The sequence below is a fragment of the Sciurus vulgaris genome (assembly GCF_902686455.1).
Source record: "Sciurus vulgaris genome assembly, chromosome: 4".
NCBI lineage: Eukaryota > Metazoa > Chordata > Mammalia > Rodentia > Sciuridae > Sciurus > Sciurus vulgaris.
This window is the reverse complement of record NC_136464.1, coordinates 1,502,844-1,527,844: the sequence shown is the minus strand read 5'-3', so window position 1 is coordinate 1,527,844 and position 25,001 is coordinate 1,502,844. Positions and strand designations below refer to the sequence as shown.

General features: G+C 57.9%; 2 protein-coding genes across 28 annotated transcripts in view; one reads left to right on the top strand and one right to left on the bottom strand.

Annotated features, from left to right (window-relative positions):
- JAKMIP3 (Janus kinase and microtubule interacting protein 3) overlaps nucleotides 1-25,001 on the top strand; it is an 86,161-nt gene that overhangs the window by 33,445 nt on the left and 27,715 nt on the right. For all 27 annotated transcript variants that reach the window (XM_079137742.1, XM_079137730.1, XM_079137729.1 and 24 more), the window contains exon 3: nucleotides 17,474-17,971. In XM_079137742.1, coding sequence (XP_078993868.1) covers nucleotides 17,474-17,971 — 498 coding nt within the window. The remainder of the gene's footprint in view (nucleotides 1-17,473; nucleotides 17,972-25,001) is intronic.
- Nucleotides 4,568-5,487, bottom strand: LOC306659529 (eukaryotic translation initiation factor 1-like). Its single transcript, XM_079137147.1, has one exon. The coding sequence runs from the start codon at nucleotides 5,347-5,349 to the stop codon at nucleotides 5,008-5,010; it is 342 nt and encodes a 113-aa protein (XP_078993273.1). The 5' UTR covers nucleotides 5,350-5,487; the 3' UTR covers nucleotides 4,568-5,007.

Here is a 25,001-nt window from a genome sequence, read left to right as displayed (position 1 = left end):
AGGGCAGGGTGGCCCCTGGAGGGTTGGGAGGCCCTGTGCTGCAGACGTGGCGTCCTGACCTGCTGTGAGCCTCTCCTGCCTTCCTTCCTGCCAGCAAAGGTACGGCTCTGGGGGGCCGCACGGTCCACGGGGAGGTATTCTGAGTTACCCGACCTCCTCTTACCGACCTCCCGGCTGCAGCAAAACAAGAGTCATGTTCCATGGTGACTGTGTGGGACTCAGACTCCAGCATTCACTAGCGGGTCGTGAGAGGTCTTGGCGGTGCCTGTTCCTTACACAGGTCTCGGGTGGACCCCACAAGCCTCCACAGGTTCCAGCTGGCCCCACATGGAGGAAGCTTGCCAGCCCTGCCTAGTCCCAGCCCTCCTGCCTTCAGTCCCCCTGCAAAATGGGACAAGGACAGTTCCCACCGCCAGACGGTGCTGAGGAAGGAGTGCTGAGAGGCTCGGGCCTGGCGCACCCCACACTAGAAGGGGTGGTAGCGTGAGAGGCATGCCCGCTCCCCATGGCCTCGGGGCTGCTGTCACCAGGAATGACATCAACAAATGCCACTGCACCTGCGCCTCCTGTGTATCTCTCCCAGAGCCCACCTGCACTTTGCTCCTGCACCAGGATCCCTCCAGCAGCTGAAGGAGCGGGGTCTGGCTTAGCCTTGGGACTTCCCTGGGAGGCTGTAGCTTCTTGAAGCAGTTAGAAACGAGGCTGCAGGAAGCATTCACAAATCTCCCGTCTCACCTCACCTGAAATCGGTCCTGCTCACTCACCACTAGCTGGGTGGATTCTTGGTCTATAGGATATTTGCTTAGGTCTTATCCAAAGGGGTAATAGAAAATATAAAATATAAGTTAGAACATAAGTTTGGCAGAGTGTTTGGCAGAGTGTGGTAGCACACACCTGTAACCCCAGCTAATTGGAGGCTGAGGAAGGAAGATCACAAGTTTAAGACCAGCAGCAACAAATTAATGAGGCCCTGTCTCAAAAAATGAAAAGGTCTGGAGCTGTAGCCTAGTGATAAATCATCGTAGATTCAATCCCCCATACTGCAAAACCCAAAACAAAGCAAAAGGCCAGGGCTCCTGTCCAGGTGCAGGCCTCTGTGGGCCCAGCTGCATAAGACGCCCACGTGGGAGGACACCTGTCCAGGTGCAGGCCTCTGTGGGTCCAGCTGCAGGAAGATGCCCACCTGCTGAGAGGAAGGCAGCTAGGCAGGGAGGGGCAGTCTTCCTCAGCAACCCTGCACCAGGAGCTCAGCTGCCCCGAAGAGAAGAGATAAAATGACCGTGGGCCTCGGGCGCTGGCCTTCAGCTCCTGAAGGGCTCCTGCCCCTGGCATTCCTGGGGCCTGGCTGCTGTCCTGACCAGCACCACAGCCCTGCTGTGGGATGTGTGCAATAAGGGACGCTCCTAGACTGTGGACGAGGTGCCCGTGAGGACTGAGCTTGGTCCAATGGTAGACCTGCATGTCGGGAAGCACCTGGAGAGCCGCGCAAGACCTGGCGCAGCCTGGAGCGTGTGCAGAGCTCTGTGCTGGAGTGCGGGGCTGCCCCTGAGCACCCACCCGAACGCCTGCTGAGCACTGGTGTGGGGCTGCTGGTCCTGGGGGTGACGGGGAAGAGGCAAGGGGACAGCAGGGCCAGCAGGCACCTCGACTGCACTGAGGTGGTTCCTGGAGGCTGGCCCTGAGCTCACCCCGGTGGGGGCTGGTTCTGAGGTCAGCCCAGGGTGGGGGTCTCCAGGTGGGGCTGGTGTGGGGTGGAAGGCAAGGCGGGGCGGGAAGGCCAGGATGGTGCAGCCTCGGAGGCAGGTGATGGAGAGGCAGAAGGCAGGTGTCAGGGATCACAGCCACGGTCTGGAGCAGGAGGCCTGGGAGAGTGCAAGGGCACTATTGATACCATGCTGGACAAGAGAAGCCCATCCCCCCGAGAGACCGCTGGTGTCCCGTGTGGGCGTGGCAGGGACTTGGGCATGCCCAGCACAAGCAGCTTCCGTAGGCTGTGGTCGCTGGATGTGATCCGGCGCACTTCCTGTATCACGAGTGAACATTGCCCACATAATTAAGACACAGTCGTCCTCTGGCATCTTTCGGGGAGCGGCTCCAGGACCCCGGGATGCCCAGCTCCCAGGCGCTCCCGTCCCTTGATCAGATGCCGTAGTACTCTCACGGTGCCTGGAATTTTAGGTCACCTTCAGATGACTCACGGCACTTAGTGCCGTGTAAATGCTGTGTGAATAGTCGCCACACTGAATTGTTCAGGAAACCATGACAAGAGACGTCTGCTCACCCTGTGCAGATGCGGCTCTGGCTCTGAGTATTTCCGGTCCCTGCTCGGAGGTGGAGTCCTGCGATGTGGAGGGCTGCCTGTACAGACAGCTGTTTAAAACTGCCACCAGGGCTGTGGCAGGGGCCCAGGGAACAGCACCAGCAGGCCAGTGGTCGGCTCTGAGCTGCCTGTGTCCTGGCCAAGGTGTGGCCATGGTGGATCACAGCTGGTGGACCACAGGAAGGCCAGGATGCACCACAGGTCAGCGTGAGTATGAGGGTGGACCCAAACAGATTGGCTCCCAGGTCGTGGCCTGAGCTGCCAATGGATGGGGCTGCCGGCTACTGAGTGGGAAGTCGGTGCAGCGGCCTCCAGCTCTGCTTCCAACAGGTCACCTGGAGACCTGCCCCTGACAGCCCAGCCGAGGTCCTCTGGTGGGCAGCTGAGGTATGTCTGCTGCTCCTCGGGAGCACGGGGCTCGGGTTGGAGCAGGAGTCACCAGGAGGCAGGTAGGGAGCCCTCAGCATTAGCAGTGTGGCCAGGAGAGGGGCGGCCAGGAAGCCTCAGTCACACGGCCTCTACCTGGACCTGCTTGCTCAGGAACACTGCCTCCGCTCGGCACAGGTCTCCCGAGAGTGGCGAGTTCTTTCTCTGGCTGGTCACTGTGTGCCATTGTTCTTGTTCAGTGTTTTGTTTACAGAGTCCCAGTGGCTCTGTGTCCAGAGCTCTGTGCTAATGTCTTGAATTTAAAGAGTTGCTGGCCAGTCCCCCGGGACCATGTGACACCGTGGTGCGTGCCGTGAAGCTTCCGTGCTTCCAGGAGGGGAATGTCTTCCCACCAGGAGCTTTGGGAAGAGCTGGGCTTTGGGGACTTGGATTCTCCCTGGGCAGGGCAGGTGTCTCGGCCTCCCCCAGAGGCCGGCCTCGGCCTGTGCTTGTCTGACCAGTCCCATCTGCTTCTTCGCCAGTGCCTGCTGCCTGGTCTGCTCTCCCTGCTCGGGTCTCAGTGTGGCTCCTGTCTTTCCCACTTCCCTCCTCCTCATGGGATGCCCTGCACACTGGATTTCAGGTCAGAGTATTCCCGCTGCTGGGTTTTAAAAGGCTGTGACCGGCACACTTGGCTTGTCCTGTGGTAAGAAACGCACCTACCCTGCAGCTGGCCCTGTGCAGCCTGAGGCTCAAGACTCAGTCACCGAGTTCATGGCCCACTAATGGATCTTGACCTGCTTCTGCGACTCAACCTCCACCTTCCAGGATTCTGCAAACTAGCTCAGGAGACAGAGAGTAACCACGTGGCGGAAGCAGCGGAAAGATTACTCCATGGTGCACAGACTAAAGCAGGAGTGTGTTAAGTTGTTCTACAACACTGCTGGTTCCCACGTGGTGGGTTGGGGTGAAGAAAGAGACAGCCTCAGAACCTTCTCGAAGATGGTGGTGTAGGACCCCCACATGCAGGTGACTGGGCAGCAGGTGTCAGGACCTGAAAGATGCTGACAGCACTTCCACTTTTAGGAATCATCTCAAGAAAAAATACGCAGAGACATGCACGCGTTCAGGCTGTGACTTGAGCCCTGCTAATAACAATGGACAGAATCCTAGCAACCTACTTGTGCAGGTTGGGGGGCGGCTGACGGGAGCAGAGCGGCTTCCACAGCGGGATGCTGGGTGAGCACCTCCCGGAAGGACAGCAGCGGGTCGTGGCAGCTTTTCCCTTGATGCTGTTTCCTGGAGAAAACCCTTCGCCCTGCCGCAACCCCCAAGATACTGTCCCACATCTTCTTCCAGGAACTCCACCCTCTACCTTCCGTGTGTCCAAATCCCACCTAGCACTGACTTCTGAGCGCAGGTGCTGGGTTCGAGGCTTCTTCTGGATGGATTTGAAATTGACCAGGCGCCATTTGTTCTTTTTTTTTTTTTTTTAATTTCTGAAAACAAGTTTTATTTAAATAAGGGTTTAAATACATTACATAACATTAAAACTGGAAGGGAAAAAGAAAACCAAAAACCAGTTTATTACTTCACATGGCACTGGGCAGCTGTTGCTAGTGAGTTGCAAGCTCTATAGCTAGCTACAGGACTGATAACATCAGTTTGGTATTTGTTCCCTTGTCAAAAGTTTAACTGATATTAAGCTGGCCTCACATTCTGTTGTTCTGGACATCCCTTAGCTAGAATATGTCTAGTCAAAAAGACCTTGGTGGCAAGCCAGATGTCATTATCACCTCACTGGAAGGAAGGTGGCCTTTGAGTTCTGCCCACCTGGTCAGGTTAGACACCAGGGGCTCTTTTTTCTTTTTCTTAAAAAACAAAACAAAACAAAACAAAAACCCACCAAAGGCCCCCTTCTAGTGGTACAGCTGCCTTACCCCATCCTCCTGCTCAGGTCATCACACTCTTAGGATAGGGGCCTCTGCTGAGGGAGAGTTGAGAAGCTTCTGGTCAGACACAGCCATCTGATCTTGGGCCTCTGGGCTTTGCTGAAACATCACGTTATTGCTTTGTTTCAGAGTGGACACTGCCAGGCACCTACTGCTTGACCTCTGTTTAAATGAGGGACTTCAAGACTAGACAGCATGGCTCTTTTCAGTTTATTGCATGAAGGAGTTACACTAGTCCAAGTTAAAAGCGGACCCCAAATGGTTACATTATACAAGCTGTGAGGTTTTTAAACTTGTGACAAGGGACAGAAGGGAAATTCTACTCATTGCAAGGAAATCCTCACTTAAGCTTCAGTGAGCCACAAGCACTTAAAACCCATGAACCTTCAGCTGATCGTCCTTAGCCAGTTCAATCTCTACCAGGAACTGGCATATGTTCTTGCGCTGGTCACCCTGTAGCTGAATTACTTCGCCATATTCTGGATGCTCAATTACAGTACCATTGCAGGCAAATTTCTTCTTAAACGCCTTCACTAGTTTCTTTTTATCGTAATCATCAGCGATCCCTTGGACAGTGGTAAGGGTCTTCCTGCCGTTTCTCTGTTGAATTCTTATATGGATATAATCCTCAGTGCCAGCAGGAAGCAGGTCATCACCCTTACTTGCATCAGCAAAGGGGTCGAAAGAGTGGAGGTTCTGGATAGCGGACATACGATACGATTCCTTTTCCTCGGTGGAAACGGCCTGCGGAAGGCGGCTGCGGGAGAAGGCGGGCGGGGGGGACGGAGCGTCGGGAAGCGAGGGGGCTCGAGGGGGAGGCTGCTGAGTCCTCGGCGGCGGCTCAGTGACTGGGCTGCTCTTTTACTTGTTTTTAAAAGGCCTTACCCAGGGCACAGCACTGCGGCTCACTGTCCTGCCCGAGGGACGCGTGTGCAGCCCTGAAGAGACTCTGCCCCAGCACGGTGCCCGTGGCTGTGTGGCTGCAGGCCTGCTCAGCTCGGCCAGTGCAGAGGTGGCCAGAGCCCTGTCCTCCGTTTCTCCCGCTCACCCCTTGGCCTCCATCGTCACCACAAGGAGGTCAGGTCCAAACTAGCTTCCAGCCCTGAGAGGAGCCCCTGCTGCCACCCTAGCCAGGGGGCTTGGCCAGCTCCTGTCAATCCCTGGGGGACAGCGCAACTGCTGCTCCTACGGAGTACAGCAGAGGCTTGCTGGGCAGCAGCAGTGGCCGCTGGCCTGTTTGCAGACACTTGCTTGGTGCCCCTCTGTCTGCCTGGTGTCAGTGCCGGCACCCACCTGGGCTGTCCCTCAGGGTGCACCGTGGCTGCCGTGTGCCTGTGCAGCATCCTTCTTTTTCTCCAGAACTGTCTTAGCCAGTCTTGGTTCTTTGACTTCTGCATGAAAGTTAGACTCCGTCGTCAGTCTCCGTTTTTATGGTCTCCTATAGATTGGACTGCTCGGGACCTTCAGGTCGCTTTGGGGAAGACTGCTTGTGTGCAGCAGTGAGTCTGGACTCATGGATGCATTTCTTCTCCCATGTACTTAAGTCCTGTTTAACACTACATTTTCGGCATGGAAGGCCATTTCCCCGCATGTGTTCGTAGGCGTTTGGTGTTTTGGACGCCATCGTGAACGTTCTTCTGACATTTCGTGCCTGTTTGCTGTGACATACAGAAACCCGGGTGGTTTGCCTGCTCAGTGGATCTTCCCCGGCACGTGTTTAGCCAGAATGTGGAGAACACGGGGGTGGTGGCTGTGACCCCAGCTGGGATGTGTGACATGAAGCCCTCCTGCTGCAGCCACAGTCGAGGAGGGAACCTGGCTGCCGTGTGCCAGTCTGCCCGAATCAGAACCAACCCCTGCTCACCAGCCTCGGCTCTGGAGTCATCCCCTGACCTGGCTGGGGTGGGTCAGGGCCTGCTGAGCCGAGCTGCACCCGATGACCACAGAGGCCCCCTCCAGGACCCCTCCCTGGGTGCTGCTCGGCCCCACCTATGGCCAGGCGAGGCTCGGTAGCACTGCCCGCAGCTCAGCGGCTCGTTTGGGCCTAGCCAGGGCGCAAACTTCGGTTCTTGCTGCCTCGTTATCCTCAAACCATCTCCTGTGAAATCAAAATAGACCAAAGAGCCAGGTGTGGCAGGGGTCCACGTGTGTGCCTCCTGCTTCAGGTCTGCACGTGGAAGCCGGCCTCCGGGATGACTGCAACTCTAGAGTGCTAGTTTTTGGAGTTTGTGAAGACCGTTTTTATGAAAATAAGGGTGCTGTTTCCTCCACTTAACTAAAAATCCTCTGACCCTTCCGGCCATTGAGGGTCGGAGACTCGACTTGTGCCTGAGAGCCAGGAACTCTGACCCTCGCCTCCACAGGGCTCTCTCAACCGTAAGTGAACATGCCGGAAGCTGGGGTGAGGGTGCCAGCCCTGGGCAGCTCAGCCCTGTCCGCCCACAGGGAGTGTCCATCCCGGGAGGGGCCAGCGCTGCCAGGTGCCCCTCGTCAGGGCACTCTGGGTGGTCTGGCTACTTATTTGAAGAAACGCCTTCTTCTCTGCAGATTAAAACACTAGCACACTCTCCTCTTCAGAACGCGCCTTTGCTTCAGACACCTGCTGCTCTCCTGCCTGACACCTGGTGGAACCTTCCAGTGCCCGACTCCTGATTTCATCCAGCGTCTTATCTGAGTGCGACCTACCTCTGGCTAGTCAGAGTGGCACCTTGCTGCTCTGGGGTCCAGCACAAGATTCCTTAAGTCCCTTCCTGTCAGGTGCAGCCTGGCGAGGACTGGGGACGATGGACCCCTGCCCAGGAGCATGGGCTCTGTGTGCCCAAGGATCACACCTGAATGAGCCAGGCTTGGTCCATCCTGGGAGTGAGGTCTGGCCTGAGGGTGGAAGCCGACCTTTCCTAAGCGCCCTGAGTGGCCAAGCGCCAGATGGAGCCTCCTTGGTGGCCATGCTGGGCTGGGTGGCTGTGCGGGAGCCCCACCCTCTGGAGAAGGGCTGCCTTGGCCACACGTGGGGCCTGGGGCCTGGAAGTCTGCACACCCGCCACCTCCCACCCTTGCTCGTTCTCCCAGGTTCTTCCTCTCGTCCTGATGCTGTCTGGGCCTCCTCCACCGTCCTGCAGGTCCCTGGGCCTGTGGCAGGACTGCTTGGCCTCGCAGCTCGGCAGGGCCACACCAGGGGGGCTGCCCTGCACTGCAGTGAGGGGAGGCCGGAGCGTCCGCAGAAGCACGTGCAGACGCCATGTCTCCTGCAGTCAGGTGTCTGTTTTGCTGCTGGCGAGGAGCACACCCGGCTCTCGGGGTGTGACCCAGTTCTGGCAGATGTGAGTGGAAGAGGCCTTCTCAGTTCTTTCAGGGGAGGTTTATTGGATTTTCCGGAAACAACGCTGTTTATGCATTTCAGAGCCTCACTGTGGCATAAGCAAGGCATCTAAGAGCCATTACGTGTGTGTGTGTGTGTGTGTGCCTGGTGTGTCTGTGTGTGCCTGGTCTGTCTGTGTGTGCCAGGTGTGTCTGTGCCTGGTGTGTCTGTGTGTGTGCATGATGTGTCCATGTGTGCCTGGTGTGTCTGTGTGTGCCTGATGTGTCTGTGCACGGTGTGTCCGTGTGTGCCTGGTGTGTCTGTGTGTGTGTATGATGTGTCCGTGTGTGCCTGGTGTGTCCGTGTGTGCCTGGTGTGTCTGTGTGTGCCTGGTCTGTCTGTGTGTGCCAGGTGTGTCTGTGCCTGGTGTGTCTGTGTGTGCATGGTGTGTCTGTGTGTGTGCATGATGTGTCCATGTGTGCCTGGTGTGTCTGTGTGTGCCTGGTGTGTCTGTGCACGGTGTGTCCCTGTGTGCCTGGTGTGTCTGTGTGTGTGTATGATGTGTCCGTGTGTGCCTAGTGTGTCCGTGTGTGCCTGGTGTGTCTGTGTGTGCCTGGTGTGTCTGTGTGTGTGCATGATGTGTCCATGTGTGCCTGGTGTGTCTGTGTGTGCCTGGTGTGTCTGTGTGTGCCTGGTGTGTCCGTGTCTGCATGGTGTGTCTGTGTGTGTGCCTGGTGTGTCCGTGTGTGCCTGGTGTGTCTGTGTGTGCCTGGTGTGTCTGTGTGTGTGCATGGTGTGTCCGTGTGTGCCTGTGTGCATGGTGTGTCTGTGTGTGCCTGGTGTGTCTGTGTGTGCCTGGTGTGTCCGTGTGTGCCTGGTGTGTCCGTGTGTGCCTGGTGTGTCTGTGTGTGCATGGTGTGTCTGTGTGTGCATGGTGTGTCTGTGTGTGTGCCTGGTGTGTCTGTGTGTGCATGGTGTGTCTGTGTGTGCCTGGTGTGTCTGTGTGTGCATGGTGTGTCTGTGTGTGCCTGGTGTGTCTGTGTGTGCATGGTGTGTCTGTGTGTGCCTGGTGTGTCTGTGCGTGTGCATGATGTGTCCGTGTGTGCCTGGTGTGTCCGTGTGTGCCTGGTGTGTCTGTGTGTGCCTGGTGTGTCCGTGTGTGCATGGTGTGTCTGTGTGTGCATGGTGTGTCTGTGTGTGCCTGGTGTGTCTGTGTGTGCATGGTGTGTCTGTGTGTGTGCATGATGTGTCCGTGTGTGCCTGGTGTGTCCGTGTGTGCCTGGTGTGTCTGTGTGTGCATGGTGTGTCTGTGTGTGTGCCTGGTGTGTCTGTGTGTGTGCATGATGTGTCCATGTGTGCCTGGTGTGTCCGTGTGTGCCTGGTGTGTCTGTGTGTGCATGGTGTGTCTGTGCGTGTGCCTGGTGTGTCCGTGTGTGCATGGTGTGTCTGTGTGTGTGCCTGGTGTGTCCGTGTGTACCTGGTGTGTCTGTGTGTGCATGGTGTGTCTGTGTGTGTGCATGATGTGTCTATGTGTGCCTGGTGTGTCCGTGTGTGCCTGGTGTGTCTGTGTGTGCATGGTGTGTCTGTGTGTGTGCCTGGTGTGTCCGTGTGTGCATGGTGTGTCTGTGTGTGTGCATGATGTGTCCATGTGTGCCTGGTGTGTCCGTGTGTGTGCATGGTGTGTCCGTGTGTGCCTGGTGTGTCTGTGTGTGCATGGTGTGTCCGTGTGTGCCTGGTGTGCCTGTGTGTGCCTGGTGTGCCTGTGTGTGCCTGGTGTGTCCGTGTGTGCCTGGTGTGTCCGTGTGTGCCTGGTGTGTCCGTGTGTACATGGTGTGTCTGTGAGTGCTTGGTGTGTCTGTGTGTGCCTGGTGTGTCCGTGTGTGCCTGGTGTGCCTGTGTGTGCCTGGTGTGCCTGTGTGTGCCTGGTGTGTCCGTGTGTGCCTGGTGTGTCCGTGTGTGCCTGGTGTGTCCGTGTGTACATGGTGTGTCTGTGAGTGCCTGGTGTGTCTGTGTGTGCCTGGTGTGTCCGTGTGTGCATGGTGTGTCTATGGGTGCCTGGTGTGTCTGTGTGTGCTCGGGAGGGTGATTGAATGGGCTTTCCCTCAATCCCCTGGGGCTTCCCGCCCAGCTTTTCACATCCCTTTACTAAGCCCCAGGTATGGAGTCCAGGTGTGGTCAGCTCAGACCCCAGGGTCTCTTCCTCAGCTGCAGCTCTCCACTGTGGCCCACAATTGACTTACCTGAGGAAAGAAAAATAACTCCCAGCACGCAGGCTGCCCCTGTGCCCATAGTCAGTATTTTGGCCACAGACCAAAGATCCATGTTTCCCAAAGTCAACGTGCAGCTGGAGCCGCAAAATAGTGACCCGAGGGAGCTTGGCTCAGAAGAGTCCCACTCTCCACTGGGAAGCATGGGTGGACAACCACACGTCCCTTGGGGCCCAGTCGTTGGCGATGGCTCAGTGAGAGCACTGGGCTCTTGCGGGAGGAGCTGTGTGTCCACGCACAGGACTGTGGGCAGGCAGCATCCAGAGAACACAGCACTATGATGACAAGGGCTGAGGACAGAGCCCAGTCTCCCGCGTCCAGTCCGGAGTGCCTTCTCTGGGGAACCAGCCCATCTCTGCCTTGAGGCTACAAAGGCAGATGAACTACGTTAGTCCACCATAGGATACGAGGTGGAGAAGAGAGAACATGCCCGGAGGTAACCACACCCAGGATCCTTTGCAGGAGTCTGTGGCTGAGAACCTCGGGCTGCTTTCTTGCGTCCCACTTTCTGTGTGAGGGCATTTTCTTGTGTGACTGGAGAGGCTCAGGGAGGTCAGTGACTGGCCCAAGATCCAGGGCAGAGCCGAGACTGAAGTCCCTGAGCTCCAATCTGGAAGGATGAATGCCCGGGAATTGGAAGGAGTTTTAAGACGCACTATAGATAAAGCAGGGAGTCGTACTGACTCAAGAACACTGCAGACCAGTTGTCCAGATGCCTTTGCCAACTGCCCAGCTGGAGGGTTGGGAAGGGGGACAGGCCCTCTTCCTGCTTCTGGTTGTGGGGTGCTCTGTGAGCAGCTGGGAACCTCCTTGGCCCTGGCTCAGCCCAGCCTTCGTTATGTGCAGTTCCAGCACCAACCTGACCACATGCTTACCTGTGAGCAGGTGGTCTCTGAAACTTGCCAGGTGACCCTTCAGTAATCCAGTGCCTGCAAGTGCCCAAGCCCTGTGGCCCCCACAGTGGGGAGCCCACTCCTGGCTCCCTCCCCCAGACCAGCCCTGCCAATCCAGCCCAGGCTTGTTCTTAATTCCTTATTTTGAATCTCCTCTATTTAAATGCATTTTAAAAATCGCTCTTTTCTGTCTGAGCCCCAGTACATAAAAGTAGTTAAGTTAAATAGAGAAAAGATTGGTTATAGTGTAAACAGAATTGGGACAGCTGGTTAATCTTTAGGATAAAACTTATTTATTCAGTTTATACTAATATATTTTCCACCTGGATCAAAATTTTGAATGCCTTTGTATGTACTTAAGTGAGGAAAATAATTAACCTTTTAAACATGATATTCTTTTAAATCCTGCCTTCAGAGTTGTAATCCACTAGTGATTACAGTTTGATTGTTTGAAAATGTTTAAAATGTGAGGCCAGTTCAATTAAACAAAGTGTACTTGAGTAAGAAAAGGTTCTAGAACCCAGAAGCACTCCAGAATAAGGATGGCCCCGGTGTCCCCCCGCAAGGTGGGGACGTGTGCGTATGTCCAGCAACAGGAAATGCAGGGAGGCCACCTGATGGGCGCAGACTGCCTGGTGCCTTATTGGGCATCCTCTGGCAGCCTTGGCTGGGATTGGCTAAGGCTCCGTTGCTTAGCAACAGGGGGCTGTGCTTGCGAGGTGCACCTTGCTTGCACAGAGCCAGGTGGGGTTCGCTATGCGTGAGGCTCCTGTGGGCCAAAGTCACCACGCAGGTACAGAGGTCTGGGCCAGTCGTTCTGTCCACAAAAATGCAGTGACACTGTAGCCGTCAACAGCAGAGAACAGGCACATAGCAGGCCGCGCACGCGCAATGGGCGGGAGTGAAGCGGAGCTGCCTGTGACGTGATTCTCAGGAGGAAAAGCTCACTTGGTGGTGGCCACTGCGGAGGCAGGGTGGGGGCAGGAAGGCCGCACGTGGAAAGCTGGGTGTGGTCCTGTTGAGTGGAGCAGCCACAGGAGCGTGTGGTTATGGAGAGGTGGCCGTGGCCCAGGCCAGTCTTCTAGCCACTCCCTCAGTTGCCCAGCCAGACTCTCGGGGGCAGGGAGCGTCTGCTGCGGCTCACTCTCCACGAGAGAAAGGAGGGAGACCCGTGGGCAGTGACCTGTCCGGAGATGAACCAGTTTCCTGAGCAGTAGTGCCAGCCAGCAAGCCTGGCGAGAGCTGGGGCCAGCAGCCTCCGCAGAGATGTCAGTGAGAAGTTGCGGGGCCAGGCACGCGTGCGTGGTGCACCCTGCCCAGCAGGTGAAGCGTCGAGAGAACCCCTGTCTCTGGGGTCCAGGTGCCTTGTGGAAGGGACTTTTGGAGTGTGGAGCGCTCTCCTCCAACTTCCCAGCCCTCTGTCAGGGCCGTGAGGACAAACAGCCCTGGAAACGGCCCCAGAACACTTGGGCCTTTTCTGAGCAGCTCTGCCTCTCCCGGGCCTGGAGGGGTGGAGGAAGCCACCCAAGGCTCACAGCTGCCTGGCCCTCCTGTGGAGGCCACAGAGGCACAGTGTACCGCCTGAACCCACCTGAGCAGCTGCCGGTGACGTGGGACAGACCCGGCGAGGCCTTGCAGGGCCAGGAGAGACTCCAGGAGAGACAGGGATGATCTCACCTCTCGTCACGTGCCAGGAAGAAGGAGTGAGAAGCAGAGCAACATCCCTACAGGCAGCGAGGGCGGATGCTCACGCCAGGACCTCGGGTTGTTTCAGAAGGAACCAAAGACACTGCGAGTCACGTAAGCCATGATGTTGTCATGGCTTGGCTGAGGTGTCCCCCAGAGCTCAGGTGCTGACAGTGCACAGAGGTTCAGAGGCCAGGTGACGGCCATGGGAGCCCTGACCAGGTCAGAGCTCTGACCCCGACAGGGATCCGTGAGTGGTGACCGCAGCGGGGGGCGTGCTGGAGGGGCAGTCCCGGGGCGGCCCTTGGGGTGTGTGTCTTGTCCTTGTTGGTCATCGAGTCCTGGGCTACTGTCTCCGCCACACTCTTCTGCCATGATGTCCTGCCTCTCCCTGAGCCCCAAGGAATGGAGCTGGCCATCTGCAGCCTGAGGCCTCTGAGACTGCGAGCCCCAGATACACTTCCCTCCTCCAGTTCTTGTCGGTCTTTTGGTCACAGCGGTGAAAAGCTGTTACTGGCGTCCTTGGCCAGAGCCTGACTGGGGATCCAACACGCCAGGCCCAGCTGCTCTCCTCAAAACCAAGCAGAAGAGGTTGGGAAGCAGGGAACGTTGGTCACAGTGGCCAGTCGCGGGGCAGAGTGGGCTCAGCACCACAGCCCTGTCCGCAGGGTGCTCCCAGGAGCTGCAGTTCAAATGGAGGAGGGGCTGGGGCCAGCGGTCTGCGCAGTCAGGCGGCCACGGTCCCGCAGTGGCGGTCGGCTCGTCTGGCTCAGTGCAGCGGCCACAGAGGCCTCCATCACCAGAGGGGCACCTTCCGCTTGCTCAGGGTGTTCTCCTGCAGACCTGTGATCCTGGAAGGGGCAGTGCCCATCGGAAGGTCACTCCTGCCCAGGGGCTGTCTCCTGGTGGGTGCTGGCCCTTGAGCACTGCCATGTAGGGGAGTGACCAGAGGCTTCAGCGCCACTCCTGTGCCCGAGACAGGGTGCTGCCGATCTCCCTTTGTACGGCGGCAGGAGCAGGGTACTGGGGATTGAACCCAGGGGCACTTAACCATGAGCCACATACCCAACCATTTTCATTTTTTATTTTGTGGCTTGCTAAGTTGCTTAGGGCCTCACCAAATGGCTGAGGCTGACTTTGGACTTGGAATCCTCTTGCCTCAGGTTCCCAAGCCACTGGGATTACAGGCGTGCCACCCTGTGCCTGGCCTGCTACAAGTCTCGCCTCGATCTGGAGGGGATGAGACAGGCTCAGAAATTCAGGGCTCATACACCTTGTATTACTAGTTGTTAGACGAGCGCCCCTTGATGATTGATGTGCCTACGTGCAGAACCGAGGGGAGCCGGCCCAGAGCTTAAGGCAATAACAAGACAGGAAACGAAGGCAGAGGTGCAGGCTACCTACTGAGCATCCACAGGCCAAGTGAAGCTTTCGCTTTAGCAAAGGCTCCTTTCCAGAGAAAGTGAACAAAATCATAAATCAGAATCAGAAAACGCACCAACAGTGTGCAGGACACACAGAACCAAGAAGGAGACAGATCTTCAAAGCAGAGACTAACCCAGAAGGGGCACAAAACCACATAAACCAACAGGCGACGGTTTGGGAGAAACCGTCGGGTGAAAGGAGAGAAGTCCAGCGGTGCCGGTGAGGAGAGGGAACGGGCTTGGGAGAAGAGCGGACTGTGGAGGAGTGGAGGGGCAGGACGCCAGCACCCCAGCCATTCCCGAGCAAGAGCAGGAGGAAACGGGCCGTCACAGGCCGCTGCCTCCAGAAAGTGGCCCTGAGGTGAAGAGAGAAGCTGCTTGTTGAGGGAGGGCGCCAGGTGGCCAGGGCCACGCCCAGAGCGGCCAGCACTGAACACACCCTGGAAGGCTTCGCAAAAGAGATGGCTGGCCTCAGCCCAGGACTCCGGAGAGGAATCGGATGCTCACTGGGTATCTGGGAGCAAGAGTGTAATGGCAGAAGAGAAGGGTGGCATGGCACGGCTTCCTGACCCAGACTCGTGAGCCATGGGCCTCAAGCCTAGGGAACCGCTGTGGCCGTAAAGGGTGGGGTGCTGGTGCCGACACTAGGCTTCCAGGAGATGCTGTGCCCGCAAGTGCTTCTGCAGGGTCTCCAAACCCCAGAGCGGCCCGGCACAGCAGGCTGCTGGCCAGCATGAACCCCAGGATGGCAGAGCGTCGTGCTCACCACCCCGGCTTAGGGTAGCCTGGTAGGCTTTCTTCCCAGTGGGAAGATGAAGAAATGCTTTGGAATTCCTCAGGGAAAATATTGAACGAGGCAGGCAGGGAGGGAGCAGCCGGGCACCGCAGCTGTGGGAGCTGGCCGTGCAGCCTCGGGAGCATGCGGAGAGGTGAGACGTCCAGGCCTGGCCAGGAACAGGGTTGGCAGTGCTGAGATGGGCGTAGACGCCGCTGTTTGTATAACGCAGATGGAGTGAGGACGGGGTATGTCATCTCTGTTCCTGAGCACAAAGATTCTCTGTGAGAGAACAGAGACGCTGCTGTAATCTGAGGATAATCAGAAGCTCTGTAGCCCTGAATTTGAATTGGAAATTGGAAATGTCAGCGCGACATACACACACATATGGGTGACATGTTTCTAAAATATTTTGTTTAGCATAAGGTGTGATGTATAATTTTATATGTGGCATTTTGTTATATGTAATATGTTTTACTTACATATATATAAAACCACAAGTGAGATTATCATCTGTCCCCTGAAAAGTCCTCACGGTGACCTACCCAGAAGCAGTGAGCAGCCCGGGGCCCAGTGGTGACCTTGAGTGCCATTTCCCATGATGTCCCAGCCCCTGGAGAGAAACGTGGGCAGGAGCTCAGCGCAAGCTCAGCGTCGCACTCGGTACCAGAGACTGCCTCCAGCAGCATCTGGAGAGGGCCGCTGGCCAGGCAGGACATGCAGCTGTGGAGAGGACGAGAGGCACAAAGCAGGGAAGCCCACCCAGGACGTGCAAATCCACACATTCCCAGGGAATCCGTTAATCAGCTACCTTCTGAGACTGACAGGGAACCAACTCTGAGCTCCACAACAGAGGAATTAGAGGGAAGAACCAAACGCTCATCTTGCCTTTCCACAGCAGCCAGGCATGCGCGCAGACGCCACCCCGAGTGAAGACACATGACCCCTGGTCTTCAGAGCCTGCCGTCGGGCCAGAGCACCCAGGGGCAAGGGGAAGCCCTCGCTGCTCACCCAGGCCTGGAGGTGTCCAGGACCAATGCCAGGCTTCAGTCCCACAGGCTGCAGGCTCGGTGAGAGCCAGCGTGGACCGGGAGGCGGCTCAGCGCTCCTTCCTCGAAGAGCTTCCCTCACAGGTTATTGGAGAGCTGCTTCACGCTCCCGACACTTCCCAGCCACCTGGGACTGTGTGGGCCAGCAGTTCAGTGCCCCTGCCCCGTCCTCAGTCTCCAGGGCTGGAAGGCAGAGCTGCCCATTCCTGCTGAGAAGCACAGGGCCTCCTGCTGCTGTCCAGGCGCAGAAGCGTCTCCTGGATGCTGTAACTGCAGGTGCCCCAGGGGAGCCCGCTGCCCACTCCCCCACACAGAGCATGCTCTGCAATCCTGCTGAAGTGGCTCCAAGGGAGGAGCACCTCAGGAGCACCACCACCCAGATGCCCAGGAACTCCCAGCGACCTGAGGTCAGCTCCAGCTGGAGGAGGTGCTCAATGGAAGGGCAGCGAGTGTCCCTGCTCTGGTTCCAGCACCTGTCAGCTGGCCCAGGTGAAGTCCAGACAGCGGGCCCCTGGCCAGCTCAGGAGAGCCTGGTGGTTGGAACCCTCAGCACTGTGGCACCTGCAGGGGACTCCTGAGGGAGTCTTGGGGTTGAACACACAGGACAACAGGGCACCAGCTGAGCGAGCGGTGTCAGCCTACCCTGATGGAGAGACAGAAGCAAACAAGAAGGCAGCCCACCACCTCACCCGGAGGCTGCATCTGGGGGGCCGTCACAGAGAAGAACGGGCTCTCAGGGAGTGAGCTCTGCTTGGATTTCAGATGCTCCCCACAGACCCATGTGCTAAAGGCTTAGTCCTCACCTGTGGGGTCCTTGGGAGCTAGGGGAGCTCCTAAGAGGGGGGTCCCAGGGGAGGTCTGTGGGGGGAGGCCCTGTCCTGCCCTGAAGGGGGTCCTGAGAGCAGCTTCGCTCCACCATATGCCCCTGCCACGATTTGTCACCTCACCATGGGCCCAAAGCAAGGGGCCAACTGACCAATGACTGGAACCTCTGAAATTGTGAGCCAAACAAAACTCTGTCTTTACAAGTCGATTTGTCTGAGGCGTTTGTCACAGTGATGGAAAGCTGACTAACAGAGTGATTGCTCTCTGAAGAAAGTAAACCAGCCGTGTGCCGGGGCTTAGGTAGCAGCTCTGAAGCACAGGATGGGGCAGGAGGTGGAGCGGGTGGCTGCTGACGTGGCAGAAGGCAGAGGGGACAGGACTGGATCGGGTGGGCCGTGTCGGCAGGAAGGGAGGAGGGTGGGAGGCGGGTGGGCAGGGTCTGCAGCCAAGCGTACTGCAGAGCCCTGGGGCACGTCCACCTCGCCACCAAGCAGGTTTGACTTGGGGTTTTAGTCCGCCTTCTAAGGCACTCCAGAAAGGAGCCCCCTTGTTTGCAGAAGGCGCCTGCTTTTCCCCGAGTGGTGTTCGGCCGGCAACCGCGTTCTGCTTGTCTTTCAGGTCAGCCGAGTGGAGCGGGAGAAGAGCCAGGAGCTGCGGCAGGTGCGGGAGCAGGAGCAGCGCAAGCACGCGGTGCTGGTGACGGAGCTCAAGAGCAAGCTGCACGAGGAGAAGATGAAGGAGCTGCAGGCCGTGCGTGAGGCGCTGCTGCGGCAGCACGAGGCGGAGCTGCTTCGCGTCATCAAGATCAAGGACAACGAGATCCAGCGGCTGCAGGCGCTGCTCAGCACGCTGCGCGGCGGCCTGCCTGACAAGGCCAAGGCCCTGCTGCTGTGCGAGGCCAAGGAGGAGGCCAAGAAGGGCTTCGAGGTGGAGAAGGTCCGGATGCAGCAGGAGATCTCGGAGCTCAAGGGCGCCAAGAGGCAGGTGGAGGCTGCGCTGACGCTGGCCATGCAGGCTGACAAGGTCAAGGCCGCGGAGATCCGGAGCGTGTACCACCTGCACCAGGAGGAGATCAGCCGCATCAAGAAGGAGTGCGAGCGTGAGATCCGCAGGCTGGTACGTGGCGCAGGCGGGCGGCGGGCACTCTCGGGCTCTGGCCCTCAGGCTGGCGTCCTCTGCCTGTCCTGAGGACTGCAGAGATGTGATCCTCTTACCGCAGGACAGGCAAAGCCTCCCGCCTGCCTGTTGCCCACCGGGGTGTCTCTGGTTCCCCACTTGGGCTGGAGCAAGAAGTCTGCCCGCCGCTGTCCCCCAGCCCCCAGAGGTTCGTGGAAGGCTCCCCCTTCTCAGGCCTCAGGAGGACCTGAAGCCAGGTGGCCCCAGCATGTTGAGGGCAGAAGCCCCACACCTCTTAGCTACGGATTCCATAGTTGCTGGACTCACTGGGTCAGAGAGGTGAGACCAGGAGGCCGCCTGGCTTTCCCATGGCGTGTGCCCCTCTGGGGCAGTAGTGCCAGTTTCACGGCTCAGTGCGGGCAAATGCTGGCAGCCTCTGGTGCATCCAGCAGCTCAGAGCCAGGTGTCCCCCGGCAGACACCGTCGTTGGTGCTCCCGCAGCTCAGAGTCCAGTGCTCAGAAGCTGACGAGAACACTGGGGGACCCAGCGCCTGATCCTGCTCCCTTGCTTCTTCTGAGTCGTTTGGGGGAGATGGAGCTCTGCCTTGGCAACACATGCCCTTCACCCCATCCTGTGCTTCATGGGGACCCAGGCCCTGGGCATGAGCTGCCCTTCATGGGATGCAGCGATCTGTCCTGACAAGGTCCCCAGGGCAGCCACCTCCCTTCCCCTGGTTTCCAGAGGTGGCCTTGAGGCCGCACCACCATATGGAACTTCCCAGGGGGTTCAAGTGGTTCTCTGGACACGGGCAGAGGGGAACCTGGGGTTCGTGAGGTGAACACACGCCCCACCCGGTTCCTCACCCTGAAGGCCCGCCCCATTCCCAGGGTTCCCTGGGGCTCCTGCCCCAGCACCAGTACCTGTCTCCATCCATCAGCAACCCCAGGACCTGGGACAGGATCCCACGTGCTTCTCTGCCCAGTGGAGCGAAGGAGGCGGCTGTCAGGCTGTCCTGGGGAGAGCGCTTGCTGCCCAGACCACATGACCTTCTGTCTGCCAGGCTGGCTTTCAGGTTCACAACCAGGAGGTGGCTGGTCCTTAACCAAGACCAGTCCTTGTCACCCCTGGCCCCCGACGTGGCCCTGAGACCAGTGATCTCCTCGGCTTGCCACGCCTCCTGCGCCTCCTCTGCACTGTGTGGGCTTCTCTCCAGCATGCGGGAGCTCTGCTTCTCCACTGCTGGTCAGCGGCCTTCTCTCTGCAGAGCACCTCCTGCCCACGCACACAGCTGCACTCTTCCTGCTCATGGCTGCCCAGTGATGTTGGCCATGTCTGGACAGGAACCCATGGTGCACCCTAAAGAGGCCCCTCAGGAGAGTTAGAGAAGGGCAGTCCCCAAAGGCATGGGCTGTGGGACAGGACCAGGTGGGCTGGCCATGGAGGAAGGTGGGGGCTCAGGACAGGAAGGTGGTGGCAGGAAATGGTCCTCAACCATTGCCAACTTCCAGCCCAGCCAGGGACCACCCTGCTCTGGTTTCCCTGCCTCCCATCCCAAAGCCAGCCAGCGGCCAATGTGGGCCCTTGGGTGCCGTTCTGCAGCACAGACCAGCCCTCCAGGCCCAGAGCCCGGCAGTGGGTGGAGAGCAGACCCAGGGTAGAAAGGGAACCTGTCACCCAGCACTGGACCCTCTCCCCTTTGACCCCGTGGGAGGGCCAGCCTCCAAGGCCCCCGAGACCCGCAGTTGGGCCTCGTTGCCTCTGCCTGCTGGCTGCCCTGGAGTTAATCTTTCAATTGCTTCGTTTTCTGTGCCCACGTCACTAATCCACCCCAGAATTCCCAATGGGAGAGAAATCTCTCAGTACAGTAAAGACCATGGGGAAATCCTTGTGCTGCCTCTCTGGGGTCACCCCAGACACCGTCTCCTGTCCCCATGGCTCTTCCCCTCTGACCACCAGCCAGCTGCCCTCCAGACCTTTCAGGCCTGCCTGAGGCCCACTCCTTCTCCCTCCAGCAGAGTCCCACGTCCTCCCCTCTGCTCGGTCCACTTCTCTGTTGGTGGACGTGTCCTATAGGGCTCCCTGGGAGTGCAAAGATGGGAGCCAGTCTCCTGAGCCCTGGTGTGCGCAGCCAGGGCAATGGCATGGTGCTCACCCGCTGGTAGCCCTGGGAGGTTGGAAGCCCTCTGGTAAACGTGCAGCTGCGAAAACCTGTGTCATTTTCTAGACCATTATTTCCCCTTGGTCCTGTTGCCAAAACCTTGGTCCTTGCCCTGAATGCCAGTCCAATACCAAGGACCCGGTTTTGAGAAAAAGGCAAAAGAAGTTTTATTGCTTGGCCAGCAGAGGAGAGACATGGGACAGTCCCAGAGGCTGTGACTCTGCTCATCAGGGGAACAGAGTTTTTAAAGGGGATTCAGAGGCTGCATTAGAGGTGTGCCCTGGGGGGCGGGGTTGAAATTCACTTAGTAATTTGGAAGGAGAATGAAAAGAATATCCATTTTAAAGTAAGCCTCCGTGGCAGAGCAGCCGGGCAGGCGTGGGCTCCTGCCCAGTCCTCCCCATGGCTCCGCCACTCAGCTGTTGGCCTTTGAATTCACACTCTGACTTTCCTGCCTTTCTCTCCAACCTGGCTTTTGTTCTGCTTCCAGGAAAGCCCTCGGCTTTGCCTTCTAGTCTCTGACTTTTCCCTTTTATCTTCGCCATCGTGTGTCCGTGTGTCCGTCAGAAACGTCTGCTCTCTGCAGGGCAAGTGTCTGGCCTTCCTCTCTGGCCCCTGGTGTGCTGTCCCTCCTACTTCTGAGGCCAGTGGCTACCTGGCCTAAATTTAGGGAGTTTCCTTCGGCTCTGTCCCTGCCTGCTTGCCTGGGGTTCTGCTGGCTTCCTCTGGAAGCTCACCGAGGTTAATTCAAAGTTCAAACAGGTACTTATCAAAAGCCCCAAGAGTCTCTGGCAGGCCTGGACAACCCACCCTGAAATTCACATAAACACACGGGCACCTCTGCGTTCTCTCTTCACATTCTTAATGACGACGTTTTGGGACCTGAAGTTTTAGATTCCAAGTCACCCGGTGTGTTGGTCTTTTCCCTCAGGATTGGTGCCTGCCGTGTCTTGAGAGATGATTTTTTTTCTGGAGTCACGCCTCTCCAAGGCTGCACGGCGTTGTCTTCTGTGGCGTCTTTCTCCCACCCCTGGGCGTCCCTCACGTGGATGACAAAGTCGTCCTAGCAGCCCTTCCTGAAGCGGGCGCCTCCCCAGCGCCCCGGGTCCTCTGCTAGTGCTCTTGCACAGGTGTCTCTCCAGGGTCCACCACCAGCTCTCTGCGGCCCACTGGCTCCAGCTCTGTCAGACGCCCTCGTTCCCAGAGCAGCCAGTGGTCCTCCCACTGTGCTCTTCTGCTTCAGGAGGACCCTGCTTCCTCTTGGCCCTTTAGACTCCCATACAAACTTCCCAAATAACAGCTACTGGAGGCCAGGCATGGTGGCACATGCCTGTACTCCCAGTGGCTCAGGAGGTTGAGGCAGGAGAATGGCAAGTTCAAACCAGCCTCAGCAACTTAGCAAGGCCCAAAGCAACTTAGCAAGACCCTGTCTCTAAGTGGGGAAAGAAAAAAGGCTGGGGAGTGACTCAGCACACCTGTGGTTAAGCACCTCTGAGTTCAGTCCCTGGAACCAAAACTAAGCAAACTATTGGAATTTCTGTAATAGGCAGTTCAAGGATGAATTTTAATTGAGGTATATTCACGACTCCTATATAAATATATAATGAAGGCATGTCAAAACTTTTGTTTAATTTTGTTCTGTTGGATTTAAATGAAATAATGAAAAGCCCAAAGAAAGTGCTAGAAACGATCTGGAAGATGAGGAGCTTCAGGATCACCAGCAGCCAGGGCAAAGCCAGTTAGCCACATCCAGCCACTCTGGATCCAGAGTCAGTAACGAGTCCAGTCACCCCCAAGTCCAGCCAGTGTCACTGTAGGTCCAGCCAGCGTCACCACGAGCCAGGTAGTGTCACCCCAAGCCTAGCAGCTGGGCGGCAGGCCCATGGCTCAGGACAATCCTCAGCTGATGAGGGCCTCGGAACCTCTTAGGTCTTCTTGTTCAGCCTCCAGTTTGTGAGAGGACACTCTGGCCTCTGAAACCTGAGTGTAAATTTAGGGCCACACCCCAGGCCCCACTGGGCAGAGGCTCCTGAGGTCCAGTGAGTGAGGCAGAGGGCTTGGAAGAGCTTTGCTGGGTGCGGCCCCTTTGGCAGGGGGAATGGCCTGGGGACAGGCGGCAGGGACCTGGCAGGGACTTCTGGAGAAGTCTGGGATGGAGGCTGCGGGGCAGGAGTTGAAGCAGGGCAGTACAGAAAGCGTGGCGGGAAGGCGGCCCGACCCTGGGGACGGGACTGAGGGTGGGCCTGGCTCTAGAGCAGAGCCAGCAGGGCTGGGTGCACTGGGCTGGCCAGGACTTTACCCAGGGGAAGGACCCCTGGGCCCTGGCAGGGAGCTGCAGTCAGAGGAAGGTGCCCCAGGTCCCATGCCGGCCACTGCCCCAGCTCACCTGGGCCATGAAGAGTCTGTGCGCCCAGCAAGGCCCGGCACAGGGCAGCCCTGGGCTCCTTGGTCTCCTTCCAGGGAGGCCCTGGCTGCTGGGATGCCACCATTTTAGTTCTTTACAAGGCCAGGTAAGACGTCACCCTCCCTGCTTCTGCAGCTCAGGCTGGACCCGAGCCCAGCGGGCACCCTCCTGGTGTGGATCAAGGCCCAGCCGTCTCACGGGTCAGGACTCCATCAGCCCTCAAGGGAGCAAAGGCCCTGCAGCCTTTTGCAATCTGACATGGTCCCCTCCTGGGTCATCTGGTGTTGGGCCCTAGTCGCAGTGTGTGAACACAGGTCCAGGAGCTGGTCAGAGCTGCTTCTTCGTCCCTGGGAGAAGTGGAATGCCCTGGACTGGGTTTCGGGACACAGCCCTGGGGTCACAGCCTCCCTGGCGTGGCCCAGGACCTGCCATTCTTGGGACCTGGGGCTTGAACTGCACAGCCCCCTTGATTGTACAGAAGCTCCTGGTCTGATTCCTGTCCTACTCAATGAATGAGAGCGTCAGCGTGAAACCCAGGGAGCAAGAGACTGCACACCTGCAGGCGCTGGCCCGCTACCCTCAGAGTCTTCCGTGAGCTCTGGCAGGGTGACCACTCACATCCCCACCCCACCCCCCGGAGCTTCTGGCCGGTGACAGTGAGGACAGGGCTGCGCTGGGGACACATGCATTTGTGCAGTGTTGTCCCTGAACCTGGGGTGGCTGGGCACACGATCACAGCACACTCCATGCCTTTGCTGCAGTTCAGCAGGCTGTTGTTAAAAATTCTATAAAGAATTACAGGCAGAAAGCAATTTCCTCTCTCATAAAAATCCATGATTTACAGTGCTACCCTCCTCCCAGTGCATGAGACAGCTGGCTGATGTGGAACGCAGACATGATTTCACCCAGAAAAAGAGCTAGCTGTGCAGATGAGGCCAGCTCTTCCAAGGTTGCTGGGGGTGGGGTAGCTGTCCTTGCCTTCCCAGGCTGTGGGGAGATTTGCCTCAGGCAAGTGACCAGTAATGTGCGGAGGTCCTCCCTGTCCCAGGGGACCAGGCAGAGCCTGGCATGAGTTCCTTCTAAAAAATGGTGCCTCTAGATGCAGCTGCAGCAGCTGTCTGAGTCCCAGTGTCTCCTGGGTGACGCCTCCAGTGATGCTCCAGACCTCTGACGGCAAATCCAAGCCCCCACTGGACTCCTGGCTGGTTCATTCGCTCCTGGAGAGCAACTTTGCTGAATCAGGTGTCCTGAGCTGTGCTAGGTCAGGAGGGTCCCAGGTTAAGGCCCCCCTAAGGAGTACCCGTCTACTAGTGCCAGGCCCCCCGTGTCCGATGAGGCACCTGCCTGGGACACACTTGGGAAAATCCAGAGCTTTTGGAAGTCTCCATGCTCCTGTGCTGCAGACAGCTGGAGTCTGAATTCCAGAGGGCGAGGCCTAGGCAGCAGGATTAGATGGTGCTGTCTGTGGAAGCCGAGGACAGGAATCTTAAGGGGCACTGGGGAGCTTTGGCAGTGATCGCCTGCCTGGCCACCATGGAGCACAGCATCAGGGCCCTCCCTGCCGTCCGGCCTGGCCTGCCCTTGCCTGCTCCGGAGCCTGGAGCCACCCTTCCCAGCATGTGCAGGGTCTTGTGTCCACGCGTTCCTCCGCGAGGGGCGCTTGACCTGGGCCTGTTTGGGCTGTGGATTGCTCCTGCTGTCCTCAGGTGGCCACAGGTGCTCCCTTGCCTCCTATGGCCAAGGGGGCCTGCTGGGCTATAGGTAGGTAGGCACGTGCCCAGCAGGGAGGACTCGAGGTTCCCAGGGTGGACAGCCTCCACCTGCCTCCAGCGGGCAGGCTTTCCTGTCACTCCGGGTCTTGCAGGCTCAGCTCTGCTGCTGGTCCCCAAGACAGGAAGAAGAGCACAGCGCCCTCCTGCTCCGTCAGGCTTTTGTCCACAAGCCGGCCGTTTCTGAGTGGGAACCTAAGAGCCTCTCTGTGGCCCAAGGTCTCTGCCGAGTGCACGCGGCCTGCGACTGACCAATGCCTCTTAACCTGGAGAAGGTCCTGCTGGCCGATTCTGCCCAAGTGCTACCTGCACCCTGTTTAGAAACCCTCTGCTCACCCAAGGTCAGGAAGCTACTCCTGTGTTGTCCTCTGGGCACGGTGCTGTTCTTTTCTCCAGGTTCGGTTCTGTGATCCATCTGCATCAGCTTTTGTGAACGGTGTGCGGTTGGGGCTGGGGTCCCTGACCTGCCAGGTGAATGCTCAGCCGTTACAGGGCCCTGTTGGAAATGCAGTCCTTCCCCACGGAGTCCGAGCTGCACTTCTGTGGCATGCCCAGTGTGCTCACCAAGGTCTTCGGTTCTGTCTGGGCTTGACTCAAGTCTCCCCAGCACTGTGCAACCCCTCACATTCTGCTCACTCTGCAGATTCTCAGAAAGTGTTTTCATGAGGTCGCACACATGCAGAGCTTAAGAGTCGATC

What these genes read in the sequence shown, in the direction of transcription:
- LOC306659529 (XM_079137147.1), bottom strand. Translation starts at nt 5,349, where the DNA reads ATGTCCGCTATCCAGAACCTCCACTCTTTCGACCCCTTTGCTGATGCA.